This window comes from Colletotrichum phormii, assembly GCF_030913505.1.
Source record: "Colletotrichum phormii strain CBS 102054 chromosome Unknown BDP81scaffold_10, whole genome shotgun sequence".
Lineage (NCBI taxonomy): Eukaryota > Fungi > Ascomycota > Sordariomycetes > Glomerellales > Glomerellaceae > Colletotrichum > Colletotrichum phormii.
In genome coordinates, this window is record NW_026851452.1 from 134,774 (window position 1) to 152,156 (window position 17,383).

Sequence of the window (17,383 nt, forward strand, 5' to 3'; positions counted from 1 at the left end):
CTCGCCTAATTCACATTCTACAGCTGAATCTCCTCCAGCTCCTCCCAGACTTTAAGTTTCTCGACACAGTCCTCTTTCCTCGACGAGGAGACCTATTGTCACCTCCTTCCATTGCCAGCCGCATACCTCTATTGTCCGCCTTGAGAGTCAGCCGCAAGCCAGCGAACATGGATGAGCTATTACAGCTCGTCAAGAGCTTGACTGACAGCCTTGATGCCGTCATCAAGGCTCAAACCCAGCAGGCGAAGACGATTTCTGAGCTGGCCAAGCTGTGCGACGCAAAGGAAGTCTCAAAGGCAACTGCCACCCGAGTGAAGGATCTTGCAGGTTAGTATCCTCCTTCAGCATTAACATACACCACCAGAAAGCTGACCGCCGAAAAAATGGAAACAGAAAATCAAGAGGTGATGGCAAAGGTGATGAATCTACACATCAATGCCATGAAACAACAGGCCGCGATGGTGCTTTCGAAACAATTGGTCGTGGCGATGCCCTCGGAACTGCAGGAGCAGACATCGCCTCCACGTACGTCTTACCTTCCAACCGTTTTTATCTCCAGTTCTACTACACGATCGAATCAATTCCTGACCTCACTCATAGTCACAGGTTTCCCACAGTTCGGCCGACTCCCTGTTGAGATTCGGAATATCATTTGGAAAATGGCACTGCCGGGTCGTCGCGTTATCGAGAAGATCGAAGGCGAGCTTCCCAGACGATTCAGATCTCCAGTGATCCGAGCTGTTTGCAAAGAAGCCTGGGAGGTTACCAATGAGAATGGGTCATTCGTCTTTGGCCTAGAGCTCAATCCGGCTGGGGGAACCTGGTTCAATCCCAAAAAGGACGTCCTCATCCTTGACAATCCCGCAGGCTATCCGCTGGGGTCTTTTGAGGACTGTCGTCCTGACATCATCGCCATCGACCTCAGATACTTTGAGAAACCCACAGATTTCATAAGGGTCTTAACCTGTGCGCTAGACGCTCATTGCCGAGAAGTCATCGTCCTCTTTCGGTCTACACCCAATCTGAAGTACAAGAAAGGAACAGCGCCAAAGCTGTTTAGCCTTGATCCCAACGAAGCGATCTGGTCAGCCTACGCGCCTGATAGGCCAGACGACCTCGATTTGGATTTCGACATTACGTGGAAAGAGTTCAAGAGTACGATGCAATACCATTGGGATGATGAGATCCGCCAATCCAAGTAGATGGAACTTCTCGTGAGGAGCAGAGGCTTACCTGTCATCGAAGGGATGGAACTGATCATGTGTACGGAGGATTAGACATCTTATGCTTTTTGAGCAGTGACATGGGTCCAAGGGGACAAGAGAGAATATCATGAGCAAAGCCTTAGAGGTTGATAGCCCGAAGAATGCTCATCGTCTTTCTCACTGGACAGAGTGCATGTCTCGATGGGACTTATGGTAGTCATTGCCAAACTCTAGTTCCACGACAGTTGGCTTCAAATCGTAAGGTAACGTTGTGGCTGCGTCAATTCCGACGTCGATTTCATGTTGAGAAGTACCAGCTGTGCCAACAAGATTAAGCAGCTTGGTTACTACAATCACACACGCTGGAAACTCGGCAAGTAAGTCTGAGCATCTCTTGGACTTCACTTTTCAGGCAATACTAAGTAAATCTACACTGAAGATTGCTCCACAACAGTATATTGATGGTCTCCAGTGCACTGTATAGAACCTGGAGCCCCTCCGAGTATCAAGGTTCTTCAAGTGATACTTCGAACGTAAGATGCAAGCAACGAACCTAAAACATCGGACATCTGGACCTGGCTATCGTGGCAAGTAATAGAGACATCCAACTAAGCAGTTGTATTTGTTCGTGACGTCCCTCATGGACCTTGGTTCTCAGAACGATTGCAATGTTGTCATCTCGGTCTGATCATGGAAAGTTTCAATATGTCGGCTGTGCTCATTGATTTGTACCAAACAGATTGTACAAAAAGCTATGCACGTTCGGACTCAGTCTTGATGTTGTGTCAAAAACATCCATATTCGGCCTTCTGGTTCTTTGTATGTTTAGGTTCGATGCCCAAATTGGGACGCTCAGACCAAACAGAACCACAGACGAGACTATTCACGGAGGTAGGGAGAGGGACAGTTTGCATTTTTGGTTCTTATTTGAGTGGGGCGGTGGACAATGCTCACGTGGAAGCATCGAATGTGTCGAGTTTAGAAATGAAGACCTTGTATTTGACGTTCCTTTGGATCCTGAAAGGAGTTGAAGCATTGGTTGATGGGAACATGGAGAGATACCAATGCGTGAGCCTGTAATTTCCTAGTTCGTGGCAATCCGAAATGTCCAAGACTTGTCAATCTAGCGAACTCTCTCCCTGTGGTGTGTTCCCCTGTTGTTGAACAAACACCACGACGCAAGCAGTATGATATAATAGCTACGATTCCATTCTCTGGAAAAAAATCTGTGGAAGTTATCAGCCAGCTCACTCAGCGCCTTCGTTCCGGTCAGCTTCTCTCTCTCTCACGGTTCCTTCCAACCAATTCACTGTTAATATCATTCTTTTACAGCAATCTTCCTCGACCATCATGTTCGCCAACATCCTCAATCTTTGCCTTTCGCTCATGCCCTTGGCTGCAAACCTCGTAGCTGGAGAAGCTGCGTTCTACGGAACCATCCCAGACAGCGAGGTCCAAACCCCGTCCTCAACCAAAGATCCCGCAGCTTCGTGGACCACCTCCTTCATCGCTCCTCGGTCCACCAGCAAGCCCACCGGTCCTTCTCTTGACAACCCAGTCTGGTACGCCCAAGAGACCTTCGACGAGACGCCTGCCTTTGAGAAGCGAATCAACGCCGCCAGGAATCAGCAGCCGAGAATCTGCAACAAGGAAGCCGACTTCAACCCCCACCCGCCCATCCACTCCGATAAGCAACTCAAGGGCGCAGACTACTTTTGCAACAACTACGCCGGCTTCATGGAGCCTGGCATGAAGTCTCTTCGCGTCGAGTGGCATGATGAGTTTCAAGGCCGCCACCAGTACAAGGTCTCTTGGGCTGCGGGGTGTATCGCCGACGGAGACAGGCAGCATGTGAAGTACCCCAAGGGCCTTTCGAACACCAATCCTAGCTGCAACGACTTGATGAGGGATAACTATCTGCAATGTGAGTCTTTGACACTATCTGTCTTGTCGAATTCTCTCTGGGAGAGACAACTGGAGACGTTGTTACTAATACATCATCGCTCTAGGTAACAACGGTGGCGTTGGAGGCAAAGTCCAGGTGGGCTGCCTCGTTTATGCTTACAACGGAGGGACTGTCGCCGGAAGGGATTATGAATCTATTGGGCTGTGGTGAACGGTCGATCAAGGTCGCCCATCTTCTTATCGAGATTTACGGCATGCGAGTGGGACGGAGGGGTTACTCTTTCACTCTCATACAAGGCAACATGGAGTATCATATCAACTGCTTCTCTTCAACGTGTAAAATTAGACAGAACATATTCAAAACATACATACTCGAAACGTCTCATTCACCTCGATCTGGATAGAGAAAACATGGAATGCCACTTTACGTGAGGCCGGAGGAACGTTATGGAACAACGAGAGAAGCAGAGGAATGCTTCGAGGAAGCACCTGATGATTGTTGACAGGCTTGATGAAGCCTAGATCCAAACAGGCGGGCTTGTGAAAACATTCCAGAAGACATAGCCACAGCAAACGGCTTCCATCATAAACTATCTATCGATTGGGCTTCTGAGTGAACGGATAACACTAAGCAGAAAGCAAGGTTGCGATGAGGGTACAGAGGCACAAGCGGACGTTGGACAATGGCGACATGTTTGCCCTGGACCGTGCATCGCGGGACGTCGTGGCTAATCCTAAAAGGGCATGGTGCGGGGTAGGAAAGCTACGGTCCTCCTTTGGTGCTGAGGTTGGTCGGCCTGCCAGGCACTCATGCCAATGCGTCGCCGCGGGGCAGCTTTCTTCTGGGTTCCATCATCAACAACATCATCTTCACATCCTACCTACCGACACCAACCCTGCAATCTTTGGAGCCGCAAAGATGTCTACGGTTCACATCAAGTCGGCAGCAGAGTTTCAGAAACTCCTGTCGAGCTCCCGTATCGTCGTTGCTGACTGTGAGTACGACCTGACCGGCGAGGTCACTGCACCCCTGCCTCTCCATCCTGGATGACGCCAATGAGGCCATCGACGGCCGCGACACCCCCGACGCGCTGTGGTGGCGGCTTCATTGCTGCTCGGTAGTGTACCGGCTATGTTGCTATTGCTTCACATAAGAGACCATCGAGCCACCCGCTGAATGCATCTACGTTTGAGCTGAAGTGCTGACAAATGGATTCCAGTCTACGCCGACTGGTGCGGTCCCTGCAAAGCCATCGCACCCCTCTACGAGCAGCTTTCCTCGTCCCTGTCCCGCAAAAATGTCGTCACTTTCGTCAAGATCGATGTCGAGTCCCAGAAGGAGATCGCCTCCGCCTACAGCGTTACTTCCCTCCCGACTTTCATGATCTTCCGCGAAGGCAAGACCATCGAGAAGGTCCAGGGTGCCGACCCCCGCAAGCTCCAAGAGGTGGTCAAGAGGCTGGCCAAGGAGGTCTCCGAGGGCGGTTCAGGCTCTGGCGAGGCGTCCGGCAGCTCGAGCGGAGGCAACTGGAGGGGTGCAGAGTTCCCTCGCGGTTACGGCGACGTTACCGGTCAGATCGAGCCAAAGGGCTGCGAGCTGCTGAACGCCGACGAGGACTTTGGTCCTGTCAAGGTCTTGTTCGACCCGTCCAAGCCCAGCGCGCTTGCGAAGAAGGAGGGCGCAAAGGATTGGGTTGAGAGTGGTGCCGATGACCAGCTCCTACTGTTCATGCCATTCCAGTCCATGATCAAGCTGCACACCCTTCAGGTATGATTGGGCGATCGTTGTCAAACACGGCGTCAGTTGCTAACCCATTACGCAGCTCACCTCTCTGCCTCCTACCGACGACGACGACGACGACGACGAGGCTCCCATGCGCCCCGGCACCATTCACCTATACACGAACAAGCCTCACAACCTCGACTTTAGCGAAGCCGACGATACCCCTCCCACGCAAGCCATCGAGCTCACCGAGAAGGACTGGAACGCTGACGGCACCGCCAACATTGGCCTTCGTTACGTCAAGTTCCAGAATATCAACAGCTTGATCATCTACGTGACCAAGGGTGACGGCGACGGTGAGAAGGTGCGTCTCGACCGCGTGCGCCTCATCGGCGAGTCGGGCGAGAAGAGAGAAATGGGCAAGCTGGAGAAGATTGGTGATGAGGCCGGCGAATAGAGTAACTCGGTGGATCATTGAAATTCGGGCTTGTGGAGACGAGGAAGAAAAAAGTCTGCACTCAAGAACCCCCAATGCGACGAGAATCATGAATAGAGCAATAGTCATAGACGCCTCCGGTAATAGTCTGTACCGGAGGCTCAAAAATCACAACCACTGAACAACAGACGGCATGGTCGCGCATATGTGACGCTTGATTTGCCAGGCAGAGTTGCGCATTCAGACGGTCATGCATGAGACGACGATATTGACGGGCGCGAGGCGCTCCAGATTAGGAAGCACTCACGGATCGAATGCGACAACGTCCTGCCTCGAGTTCAACTGCCTAGCAGAACACAGCGCAGGACATGGCACAGCCGCATAAGGCGCGCTTCTTCCTCGTCCACATCGCATTCACTTTGCGGATTTAATCAAGAGTTTGGCTTGAAGGTTTGGATATGTTCGGCTTGTCGATCGCGACCCAACTCGCCTAAGGACGGAATAGGATCTATGATGGACAAACCGACTGCAATTAAAATTCGATCTGGGGCACGATTGACGCCATGAATTCACCGACTTAGGAATTCTAGCAACAGGGGAAACTGTAACGAATCGTGCCAGCCGCACGAAGAAAAAAAGAAGAAAAAAGAGAAACCTTCGAAAGAACCGCGACCAAAAACTCTTTTTTTATATCGTGAGATGGGTCCTGCACGTCCGCCCAGAGTGGGTCCGATGGATGACACTAGGGCGCCGGAGGAACCTTTTCGCGGAGGAACGGAAAATAGCCGCGGCAGGCTCCGCGGGCTGTGGCGGTGGTCGCGGCGTTCCGCTGGTTGCGGTCGTGACTGCGAGGCAGGCACAGGCACGTAGGTGAGGGAAGGCCCCACTGGACGTCCCGTCGTGTTGCCGGACTTGGTCAGTGCGCCTGAAGTCCACTCAAACGCCCGGTCCCCACAGTTTGCACTCAGTGTGCGACGAGCAGCATATCGGATTTGAGCCAACTAGATGACACCCACCCCAGTCGTCATCCAAAGTCCATCAAAACAACTGCGAACGTCCAGCCAGCAACAAATGAAGACACCCTCTTCTTCATCTTACTCAAGCCATGGTGTGCGCCGAGCTTACTATTCTAATTTTTCTACCTACCTTAGCCCGCTTCATTGAACGAAACAATACGCATTCCGGCTTGCGCAACGCAACATACCTCTCCCCCCAATAAGCCATGTTGACCAGAGCTGAAAGAAAGCCTGCTACCATGCACGGTTCTAATCGTACTAGGCAAAGCCAGGTTGTGCCGAACGGCGAGAGAGGCCAAGGGGTGGTTGTCCGCGCAGGGGAGGCTAGGATACCTGGATACGACAGATGATGAGCGGGATACTCCAACCAAACGGGCACGCAACGTCGTCGTCGTCAAGGTCATAAGTGCCCTATCAAGTCCCCTTCAGATTGATTGAGCCTGGGCCCGTGATGAGGCAGCGGAGACCCGACTTGAGGAGGTGCCAGGAGGCAACGCAATATGCTTAACCAACCTACCTTGTCCGCTTTCGTATCGTTCGCCCGATCCCAAAGCCTCAAGCAAACGACCTTTGAACCCCGTACCCACCCAACCGACCGAGCCCTTCGGAGCCCCTCCCTTCCCTCGTCGTCTGTCGCTCTCGGCAAGCTCCTTACCACGTCCGCCCCTCTTCCGATGCCACCACTTCCCCGAACTGCCCCCGGCCAACGTCTTGGCATGGCTAGCCGTCTGCCATCTCGTTGGAACCCTGCGGTCACCTTGCAGCGCCGTGTCAGTCCAGCGACTCCAGCGCCGTGCTACGCCGTGGCATGGTTCGAATGACGGCACACCGATGGTTCCAATCTGTCTATCTATCCGTACCGCTCTCGCCTTTCGCGCGCGCGCCCACGCAAGCTCGAGTTCCTAGCTGGTTATCGCCAGCTTGTGGTGATCACGACTCGTCACCGCATTACGAGGGGGTCGTTTCCTCTTCGCTGACCGCCAAATTTAGAATTTGCGCCATGTTTATCGCGGGCTTCCGGCGGCGGCGGCGGATCGAATCTTTTACTACCTTAGTTTATCGGTGCGCTTTTTCGCAACTCCGCCTTCGCCAAACCGGCACCGGGGACCCATCTTCACATATCGCTTTCGCCATCCTTAGGACCTTAAGAGGCCCGAATATCGACGTGCATTCGCCCGCTCTGACATCGGTGCGTCATTAACTGCCGGCACGATTACCTGATGTGGCAGTCATGGCGGCCAATAGTCCATTCGTTGCGGCGTACCGGTCGTGACATCCCACGTTGCTTTTGCCCACTAACGACACCGCAGGGACGGTAGATGACCATACCTTACCTTAGTCTAGTCAAAACTGACAGCCATCAGATGATCCGGTCTAGCCCCAGTTTCACCAGTGTGATGGGGACTCCGGACGGCTCACAAAACCCAGCTTACATCCGCCGTTTGAACGTAACAAGTCCGGTTGCGTTTCCTCTCGTTTCACTTTCTTCCCTGTCAAGAAAGCTCCTTGAGTCGTCTCTCCTTCTTCCTTCGGTTACGATTCGAACACGCATCTCGCTCCGCTCCCGAGCAGCCCCGTCTCATTGGTGTCGTCCCATCAGCAAAACCTCATTAACCTGCGAAAGCTGCCAGTGCCAGGTCTCGAAAGATAAACTCCCCTCACCCACACACTCTTAACCCTTTCCCACCCCCGGCGCGATCCTCGAAACAAACTCGTACCCTCATCTATGCGAGATCTCTCGGGCCGCTAGTCGAAACGTTAAACGAGTGGGTATCACGGTCCTATATTTCAACGCCAACCTCCCCGTCGGGGACGTTCGTCCCGTCCCATTGCGTGCCTGCTGGCTGCTGCGTGCCTACGAAGTACCTACCCGGCCGTTGCGTTTGCGCGGTCGCTGTCCGAGTGGTTGGACCCGTCGATCATTAAAGTTGCTGCCCCCCAGCCAGAGATCATCCGGGCCTTAAAGAAGATCGACCGCCAGGTTCCCAACAACCGCATTGTGTTGTCTCTGAAGATCTCTTTGCTGCGATGCAACCCGGCCTCAGCGTCACACAGAGATCATTATGCCTTCAACATTATTTCCGTCCTTTTCGAAGGAGTTTTCGAGCCCCACAGTCACCGCCGTCGGCGAGGCGTTCCCGATGATGAAGTTGCCGGTGGAGATCCGATTAATGATATGGGAGTACGCTCTCCCGGAAGCCCGCGTGTACGAAGTCATGGACTCGCCGAATGCAAGCCAGAAAACGCCTGCGGCAGCCGGACTCATGTTCGCCAATGTGCGAGATGAACCACCACCAGCGCTGGGCGCGGTATGCCACGAGACGAGGGTGTATGTACTACAACGCTACAGACCTCTCGCTCTCTCGGCCACGACAAAATACGTCGACCTGTCGCGCGATATATTGTTGCTCGAGCCGTACTTGCTGGTCAAGCGGTTACTCCGAACCCTGCAGTTCTTCAGCCAGATCCCCCTTGTGCGAGACAACCTCAGTCGGCTTGCGTTTGGAACGTCGTACGGACTCTACACTGGCATCTGCCACCCCGTGCTCAGTTGGAAAGTCTCCAAATCCAACATGACGACGCTGCTTGCCCGTCTGGCAAAGTTCCCCAGATTAAGGAAGCTCTTATTCGTCGTCCACCAAGAGTTCCAGTTCGACTTTGACATCCGGCCTCCGTATGCCACATCTCACATGAACTACCCAGATCCGCAACGCCCACAACTGGTGCACCAAGGGTACCGCTTCAAGTTCGACATTGAGTCACAGCTCAACTACACTCAACCCCGGCACCCGCACTCCAATGAGTTTCTTTACTACCCGCTAGACATCGACGACGATAAGGAAGACTGCTTCGACAAGGATGACTTGGAGAATGAGGGCGACTTGTTTGAGGCGTGGCCCACGAATGACGACTGGCGACGCTTCCGGCGGAGATTCCAGAGATCTATTCATCTCGTGGGGAAGGGCTCGCCGGGATGTCAGCGGCCAAAGGTCATGCCCAAGCTCGAGGGGGCGAGTCTGCTGTGGAAGTACAGCAAGGCACAGCATTATTAGTGCACATCCGGGCTGGCGTTTTGGGATATGGAGGTTGGGGGCTTGCATGCATTATCTATACCCTCTTTAGAGTCTTACATGATGTTTCTTGGTTCGGCACAATACAGCGGCATCTGGGCTTGCACTATCAATCTCATGATTCAAGCTGCATATACAACAAATAATAAGTCACAATTATTAAAATGCATCTTGGGGACCACATTATTTCATTAACGTTCGATCCACCTCTAGAGCCAGACTGTAATACAATCTAAGCAGAACTTCTCAGCGCAAGTGCCTGTCATTACTTAGGCCTCATTGATCATTGCTCATGCCTCATAAGCCTCATTACCATCATCGTCATGTCGTTATCCGCACACCACCCTCCCAACATTCCCTTCTCAAGCTATACGCTCACTGCCACTCTGCCAAAAGCCCGCGCGCGATATATGCGAGCAGGAAAATGATGCCCGCGAGATTCAGCACCAGAGCCGCAACGAGGACCGACCAGGGGCAACAGTCCTCCTCCGCCTCCAACCTCCATTCCCTTCTTTCCCCTGTCTCTGCTCCAGCCACCACTCCCCCGCACCTTCCGGCGAGAGCGGCGGGACCACCGGCGGGACCACCGGCAGCAGATGAGGGGGCCGTCTCGCCGTCTATGCCGGACTCACTGACGCCTCGAACCCACTGCTCAATATTCCAATTCACCTTTTCCAGCTCCCGCCTCATCTCATCATCACTCTGACTACACTCCGACCCCTCTCCCTCAGAATCACCACCAGAATGACAGAAAAGGCAATAATGCCGCTCCGAAGTGATCTCACGCTCATGCTCATACCCATCCCCATGCGCAGCGCTGCCCAGAGACCACCGCCTCAACTCCTCCTCGAACCGAGAAGACGCCGTCGGTGCCAGCGCAGGCGACGGGAGAGCCAGCTCTGAAATCTGCCCGTCGTTGGAGAGGCCGCCGACGATGTCAGCGCGTCTCTGGAAGCCCCTCGAGGCCTCGATGCCGTCTTCGAGGTAGGAGAATCTCTTGATCCAGGGTTCGTTGCGGAGGAGGGGCTCTTCGGCTGGGTTGTCGTAGAGGAAGCGGGATCGGCGGGATTTTACGCGGGGTTCGCGGATGCCGTATTCTGCGAGGGTGCGAGCTTCTTGGTCTATGTCTTTGAAGGAGGTCCCGCCGTTGTTGGTGTTGCAGTCTACGCAGCCGGGCCTGGTGGGCGTGCAAGTGGCGGAGGAGTCTTTGGACCCTGGAGCTGCGACCTCGGGTGGAGTAGAGGATTGAGTGTTGGGAGCGTATATCTGCTCGAACAGGGCCTTGGTGATGGCTTCGGCCCTGGCGGCCGACCGGAGCATGTTCTTGGTTTGCTCCGGGGTCGGAGCATCGTCGGCTCCTCCCCCGGCCGACTCCTCGATAGATTCGGGAGTCGTGAGTCTCGAACGAGGGTCGTTCCAGACGTGAGGGTATGTCGTGAAGTAGGTACGGGTAGCCATCTTGATTGTGTTCATGATGGAATACTTGGGTGTAAGTGACTTGAGAAAGTGATGAGTGTGTAAATTGGAGTAAGGTAGTTATCAGAGTAATCAGGATGATGTGTAGGATGTGGGATGGATGAATATTCTGCTGCTATGACAGGAAAGGAGGTTGCTAGATATACTGTACGCATTGCTGTCGGGGATGCCTTTGATCTCTGAGTTTTGCGACTTTTGTTTTTATTGGTGTCGGAGATGGCTTCATTACCGGAGCGCGGTGCTCTCTGCGTTAGACTTCGGTCGTACCACAATTCTGCGCTCAACCAGAGTGTAGCGGAGATAGGACACACCGGTACGGCACAATTGACTCTTTGGACGAGTCGGGTGTTGTTGCTCCGCAGCTTTCGCAGTAGGTGTCATCCGACGACTACGTGATACTAACCTACTTTGTTTAGATATTGGGGACTTCACCCCTCGATTGCTTGTGACCTACCTAGTCTACGAGCCCCTGACCTGACGCTTTCGAGATACATGATACGGTATGTTTGAGACTGCAGCTTAGAACAGGACGTGATCGGAGATGGAATCTTCGCGTGATCCACGCTACTCCAAGGGATTTTGAATTCAAGATGGTCGTAGGGCCGCAACCCATGTGCCGCCAAACGGGTTAGTTACTCTGGTCCTACACCATATAAGCATTTTACGTCACAAGAACCTTGAGGGCGAAGTTCATCTCATGGGACCGAATTGCTTCAATTTATACAGAGAATGCAAAAGCTCGGCCCCCCATGAAGGGAACCTACGAAAGATCCGAGGAGACTCTTACCAGCCTCAGGTGTAACGACGCAAGGATTTTTACAAGGAGATATACGGGACTCGAACCCGGGACCTATGAGTGCGGGGCTATTCCGTCAAAGAGACATTCCCCGCTACGTCACAGGCCTTGGTGACAGTATGGCTTCCTTTTTGTAACTATAGAGGGTGGAAGGTGGGTGGTGGGTGGCGGGCGGTGTGCGTGAACCCGGGCGGTCAGAGATATGGGGTGTCACGGGTGACTTTTCAGGCAGGCATCACATGATTTGCAGCGAGAACATCGTCCGGCAGAAGTGAGCGCGAGAGATTATTATCTGCGTTAAACCGTTCGTGATTTAAGACCAAGACTGAAGACATCACACAACTTTGTACGACCATGAGAATCCCAAAGTCGTGATATAGTCCAAGAGGACAGCCTTCCCGGGTGACAACATAGTCCGCCATTTTTACCGCCATCAAGGTAACTAACGTAAATACTCTTGGATTTAAAAATTCGTCGGAAGGTTTTGAGGTACTCTGTCAGAATACACTAAGATAGAGAAGACCAGCAGGAGTAGTAAAAATGTTGATGATAGTGGTCGTTTCAATCATCCAGCACCTACTCCTGACGCGCAATTCTTTCAACTTACAGAGCTTCCTTCCAGTTGCCTCGTTGTAAAGCTCCATCAGAGCCTGGTGTTGTTTCCATAGTCCCCCTCGTAGCCGGAACATTATGGCCCCTTTCCTCAAGGCTTTCAAGGAAGGAGGAAGACGACGCTGGTTTCAACCACAGAAGCTTCAGGAAGTCCTCTCTGATCTCGTAGGCTTCGATTCACTTCCTAAACCTCTCTGCCAAAGTCGACGCTAAGCTGCCGCACCATCCCGTGGCCCACTCGATCAGGAAGCCGATGCAAATTCCAGAAAATTGGTAGGAGTGCCTGAAAAAGGAGTTGTGCCAGGGCCCGGTGACGAACGAGTGGGCGACCGCGATTCCATAGCCCAACATGCTGGCTGTCATGACGCCGGAAGTGTTTTCCATGCCTTGCGGCCAATGGACGATGATAATACGATACGAGACCAGGAATGCGACGATCGCGGAGACGCCGTAGGCAATAAAGAGCTCATCCGACTCAAGCGTGCAGTGTTCGCTACCGAGGGTGGCCAAGATTACCCAGCTCGAGAAGCTGAGGACGAGCGCGAATAAGAACATTTCGGCTCTCTCCTTTTTTGACCCGACTTGATCGGTAGAGTGCTTAGGTTAGTTGAATACGAGAGGGGGTGGACGGGCAAATGAACTACCTCCCATGTTTGAAGAGGCGTGTAGCGATTTGATGTATCGCCTTTGAGACAGTAGGGGTCGAGGCACAGCGCAATACTTTTGACTAGGTTTCGAAGTTTGGCAGGTAGGCGACGGTATGGCCATCGATGATGAAGTGGTGTGATGTGATTTTGGTGGACTGTGATTTACGAGCAGTAAGGCCTGTTGGTATATACAGTGCTCGCCGGAAGGGTTGCGGAGAAAATAAGATATAGGACGTCCTGTTCCAAGGCGCGGGATACAGGAGAAAGCCGCATGTCAGTATAATATACGGATTAACCGTGATGGCCTCTTTCAAGAAGTCAGCCTCGCTGCGTCCCAACCTTGCATGACCCCAAAAACGCCCGTCCAACCTTGAAATCTCACTAATTTTGAGCCGCGCTGGATGGAGAAGAAGGCTGAGCCTTGGTGGCATCCCCGCCAGCGGTGATAACCTTCCTCGGCAGTGGCTCCTCCCTCGAGTTCTTAAGGGCCTCGAGAACAAGCCCCATGAGCCCAGTCACACCCTCAATCCAGAATCCAACATGAAAGCCGCTCAGCAGGCAGAATTCCCTTCCCAGAGTCTGCCCGACGCCAACCGTCCAGCTCGGGGCCGTGATCCCGTGAATGAGCGCGGCAATGACGCCCAGGAGACTGCTGAGGAGACGCTGGTGACCGGTGCGCGGCCAGACATCGTACGCCGTGATATCGCGCCGAGCCCGGAGACGAAGAACAAGATCGTGGCGAAGACGGCGAGAAGGACTTTGCCTTCTTCGGTGCCGGTGGTGGGAGGTGGTCTCACTGAGAGGCTGCCGATTGTTGCTAGTGCTGCCAGGTTGATCAAGTACCAAGTTGCGAAATAGTTTTCGGGCGCGGACTCAATATCGTTGTTCGTTTGGCTTGGCTCTGCATTGGAAGTATCTGGCTTCGTTGTCGAGGGCACTGTGGTGCTCGGTTTAGGTCCGTCGCTGCTTGCTGCAGGCTCCATTTGAGGAACTGGCATTGGCTTTGAAGTCATGATGTTTGATTGAGGCTCAGAAGATGGAAAAGTAGTATGCAGACAAAGAACTCTTCAATGATTTAGTTTGTTGCCGGCCAAAGTCTCAAGATGCTGTTGTTTGAACAACGGGCATGTAGTTGAAAAGATAATGGTGGGGTACGGCAGGAGCAAGGTACTTAAGTGAGAATCGAATGGAAGCGGCAACTTCATGCCGGTCATCTGGCTAGGCGGCCTCCAAATCCTTCATAAGCTGGGCGAAGTTGAGCGGGCCTTGATTGGACCCATTGACTCTCTCTTCCTTTATGCGCGATTGGGTCGACTGCATTTTCTGACGTCTTCATGTAACACAACATCAGCCTGACCAAGTAGCTCAGTGGCCCAAATATCACCGAGATGGTACTGGTGGACTGCAAATTCGAAGGAGGTAAAAGCGCCGGGAAAGTGTCATTAACTGTCTAATACTTGCTAGTCTATCAAGATTGCGATTTAACCATGAAAATCTGTGAAATATGTCAGTAAGCCATTCGCACCAAGAGCGTTCGAGGGGACACCAAAAAACGTACCGCGTTCAATGCCTTGTCATCCATAGTCGCCATCCTCTTCTGCGCGATCCACCGTGATCTCACAGCATGGTGGCCTCTGAGCACCGGCGTCGACGTACCGCTGACCGTCGGTGTTGTTGATGCGGACGCACGCTTCTCCTCCTTCTTCGCGCGCTTCTCTTCCTTGCGGCGCTTCTTCTCTTCTTTCCTTGCAGCCTTCTCTACATCCGTCTCGCCCTTGCGCTTCTTCTTTGACGACTTGTCTTCTGAAGATTCGTCTTCGTCGCTATCGGCAGCGGCCTCCTTCTTGGCCTTCTTGCTCTTCTTCTTGTCCTTTTTCGCCTTCTTCTCCGTCGTCTCGTCCTGGGTATCTTCGGAAGCATCCTCCTTGGCCGCAGACTTTGATTTGCTGCGCTTCTTCTCCTTCTTTTCCTTCTTCTCTCCCTTCCTCCGCTTCTTCTTCGCCTTCTCGTCCTCGGAGGACTCGTCTTCGCTTGACTCCTCGGCCTTGCGCTTCTTTGACTTTTTGCTCGATTCGGGGGCGTCCTCCATCTTGACGTCGTCGTCGTCGTCGTCGTCGTCGTCGCTGACCTTGTCCTTCGCTTCGGCCGTGGGTTCCTCCTTGATCTTGTCGCCGACGAGGAATCCGCCGCTCACGAAGCGCATGGGGCCAAACTTGTTGTCGCAGTAGAACGTGCTCTTGAGCGCCGTACGAGCCTCCTGCTCCTTGGCAATGACCTCGGTGGATTTGCCGTTCAAGCGTCCCAGGAGGTCGGAGAAGACGTCCATGCCGGTGACCCTGTCATCCCTTGCCTGCTTGAAACCGAGACCGAGCATGTCGTCCTTGAGGGCGACGCGAATGAAGGAGGCATTGGCAGCCGTATGGTGCACCGCGTGCGCGGCGTCCTTTGCACCGAGGTACTGGCCGGGTTCCCAACCCTGTGATCGCAGGATCTTCTGGCCAAAGGAGTCGAGATCCTTGGTCCATTTTGTGTTGTTGGGATCCTTGCCGATCTTCCGGCGACTAGAATAAGATTTCAGTTAGCTATCCAAATAGGCGAGGAAAAGTCGCACGGAAAAGGTGAGTCTCACGTCTTCGCCTGTGCCAGACCCATCTTTGCGTTGTGACGGGTGCTGACCGGTGGTGATGGAAAATGGGAAATTTCGAGATGCGATAAGAGATGCAGGCCAAAGCCATTATCGCAGAGAAAAAAATCTGGTGGGGTCCCTGGTCAGGAATGTGGCTCATCCCTGCAATCTGCAATCGACATCCGAAGTAGACCCGACCCACCGAAACTCACCGAGCCGACCGAGGTAGGCTGTAATAACATCATCACCAGTTTCATTGACCGATGGTGGTATACGATACGTACGCCCAAAGCGATTGCTTGTACACACATTAATTAAGAAGGTCTTTTTCAGCAGACATACACATTTTGGACATTCAGATAGTAAGTAAGTAGTATATATAGTATGTATGTATATATAAAAAAGGGGCAAAATGACAAAAGAGTTCACCCCCCCGGTGCTGAACTGGGGGCTACATCTCTGGTGCTCATGCTGGGACTCGAACCTGTGACCTGGCGAAGGCTAAGCCAGTTGAATAGGCTCGCCCGTAACCATCCCGCCAAACGGCAGTTTGACCTGACCTCACAAGCCTGTGTGGCGCCTGCTGCCGTTGGTGACAGGAATGGTCCTGGACCCCCCTATATTGGGTCGCGCCCTCAATTCCATGAAACCCTAGAGCAACGTGGAAGGAAGCGATGGCCTACCGGGTGCAGCGCCGTCCACATGAGGCCGCGCTCCTCGCCTTCTTGCCCTCCGCCTTCCACTATTGCCGAACCTTGAAGGCGAGAACACCGCCTGAGCAACTCCCGCTCGCACGCCCACCTCAGCCACTGCCATTCCCATTTGGCGACGGCACCAAGGCCATGTAAACCTCGGTCTTCCCCCTGATCGTTCAGTTGACTCGGTTCAGGACATCGCCGACATTCTATAAGCACTACAAGCGCAGCCACCATATTCAATCGATCAGGGCGAACAGTGTTCAACCGCTGGGATCAGCCAACGTATCTACGCGCATATTCGAGGAATAGAGTACCAAGCTGATTGCATGAGAGGGGCAATACGACATCGCCTAGCGCAGGACAGTTTACTACAGCGATAAAAATCGCAGGCACACGGGGCTTAGAAGAGTCGAAATGATTTCTCTTTTCCCCAACGCCATATGAAGTATGCTCGGTTCGTACTGTACACAAGAACTATCGTCGCATGTATTCGCCCAATTATTCTTTGTTTTCCCCCTTGTCGGATGCTTATACAGTGAAGCCGAATCCCTTCATGCAAGCTCGGTACTGGTCGATCGTGGACAGGCAGTCCTTGGACGGGTCGGCGGCGTTGGAGAAGAGCATGCACTCGTCACGCTTGGCCTTCTCGTCCTTGCATACGCAGCAGGGCTACAATCGCATCGACTCGTCAGTATCTCACGTTCGTCGAGCTACACTCACCGAGGGACTTTGGTCCGGGGAGGGTCTTTGCGCACCTTGGGCTTGGATTCCTGGCTGGCAGCCGGCGCAGCGGCCGGGGTGGCGATTGATGCTGTAAGCAAAGTTCGTTAGCCATTGCGCGTTGATGAGATGGTGGAATGTGTTCCTTACGAAGAGCAGCAGCTTGGGATGCCATTTTGAAAGCGAAGCGAACGTCGGGCTGTTTGGTAGGTGGTTTGCGACAAAGATTTGGGAGGCGGAAAGGATGGCTATTGAGGTGGTCTTGATCGAACCACTTTTTTTTCTCGCTGACTGACCTCACCACAGCTGTCGCATTTGTCAGTCGCTCCAATTTCGGGAGACTTCGGCGCCATGGCCCCAATCACGCCTTTAAGGGGTCACGTGTGTTGGTGGTCATCTCACGCATCGTTCTAATTCTCGAGTTTTCTTCTCTCAATGAAGTACATCTCGAA

At 53.1% G+C, this 17,383-nt stretch overlaps 9 protein-coding genes across 9 annotated transcripts; 4 read left to right on the top strand and 5 right to left on the bottom strand.

Moving 5' to 3' along the window:
* Positions 1-167: 167 nt before the first annotated feature.
* On the top strand, positions 168-1,202 carry BDP81DRAFT_449477 (uncharacterized protein; the record flags this gene model as incomplete). The annotated part of the gene is made up of 3 exons (XM_060592416.1): positions 168-327; positions 394-525; positions 601-1,202. 3 exons carry the CDS (start codon positions 168-170, stop codon positions 1,200-1,202), a joined length of 894 nt encoding a protein of 297 aa, XP_060445046.1.
* Positions 1,203-2,555: 1,353 nt separating this feature from the next.
* Positions 2,556-3,414, top strand: BDP81DRAFT_406334 (uncharacterized protein; the record flags this gene model as incomplete). The annotated part of the gene is made up of 2 exons (XM_060588972.1): positions 2,556-3,129; positions 3,215-3,414. 2 exons carry the CDS (start codon positions 2,556-2,558, stop codon positions 3,319-3,321), a joined length of 681 nt encoding a protein of 226 aa, XP_060445047.1. The 3' UTR covers positions 3,322-3,414.
* Positions 3,415-4,332: 918 nt separating this feature from the next.
* On the top strand, positions 4,333-5,269 carry BDP81DRAFT_270032 (thioredoxin; the record flags this gene model as incomplete). Its single annotated transcript, XM_060582924.1, has 2 exons — positions 4,333-4,878; positions 4,934-5,269. Coding segments are annotated over 2 exons (882 nt in total), but the record flags the coding sequence as incomplete, so codon positions are not given.
* Positions 5,270-8,348: 3,079 nt separating this feature from the next.
* On the top strand, positions 8,349-9,338 carry BDP81DRAFT_394137 (uncharacterized protein; the record flags this gene model as incomplete). The annotated part of the gene is made up of 1 exon (XM_060587909.1): positions 8,349-9,338. The coding sequence occupies one exon, from the start codon at positions 8,349-8,351 to the stop codon at positions 9,336-9,338; it is 990 nt and encodes a 329-aa protein (XP_060445049.1).
* Positions 9,339-9,731: 393 nt separating this feature from the next.
* BDP81DRAFT_449481 (uncharacterized protein) lies at positions 9,732-10,829 on the bottom strand (the record flags this gene model as incomplete). The annotated part of the gene is made up of 1 exon (XM_060592417.1): positions 9,732-10,829. The coding sequence occupies one exon, from the start codon at positions 10,827-10,829 to the stop codon at positions 9,732-9,734; it is 1,098 nt and encodes a 365-aa protein (XP_060445050.1).
* A 1,441-nt stretch (positions 10,830-12,270) lies between these two features.
* On the bottom strand, positions 12,271-13,039 carry BDP81DRAFT_427623 (uncharacterized protein). Its single transcript, XM_060590361.1, has one exon. It carries the CDS (start codon positions 12,793-12,795, stop codon positions 12,418-12,420), a length of 378 nt encoding a protein of 125 aa, XP_060445051.1. The 5' UTR covers positions 12,796-13,039; the 3' UTR covers positions 12,271-12,417.
* BDP81DRAFT_427624 (uncharacterized protein) lies at positions 13,017-14,006 on the bottom strand. Its single transcript, XM_060590362.1, has one exon. It carries the CDS (start codon positions 13,898-13,900, stop codon positions 13,439-13,441), a length of 462 nt encoding a protein of 153 aa, XP_060445052.1. The 5' UTR covers positions 13,901-14,006; the 3' UTR covers positions 13,017-13,438.
* Positions 14,007-14,296: 290 nt separating this feature from the next.
* On the bottom strand, positions 14,297-15,590 carry BDP81DRAFT_406340 (uncharacterized protein). The gene is made up of 3 exons (XM_060588973.1): positions 15,517-15,590; positions 14,446-15,448; positions 14,297-14,382 (listed from the first exon to the last, which is right to left on the bottom strand). The coding sequence occupies exons 1-3, from the start codon at positions 15,537-15,539 to the stop codon at positions 14,356-14,358; spliced, it is 1,053 nt and encodes a 350-aa protein (XP_060445053.1). The 5' UTR covers positions 15,540-15,590; the 3' UTR covers positions 14,297-14,355.
* A 1,149-nt stretch (positions 15,591-16,739) lies between these two features.
* On the bottom strand, positions 16,740-17,106 carry BDP81DRAFT_394142 (cysteine alpha-hairpin motif superfamily; the record flags this gene model as incomplete). Its single annotated transcript, XM_060587910.1, has 3 exons — positions 16,740-16,880; positions 16,967-17,022; positions 17,082-17,106. The coding sequence occupies 3 exons, from the start codon at positions 17,104-17,106 to the stop codon at positions 16,740-16,742; spliced, it is 222 nt and encodes a 73-aa protein (XP_060445054.1).
* Positions 17,107-17,383: the final 277 nt, after the last annotated feature.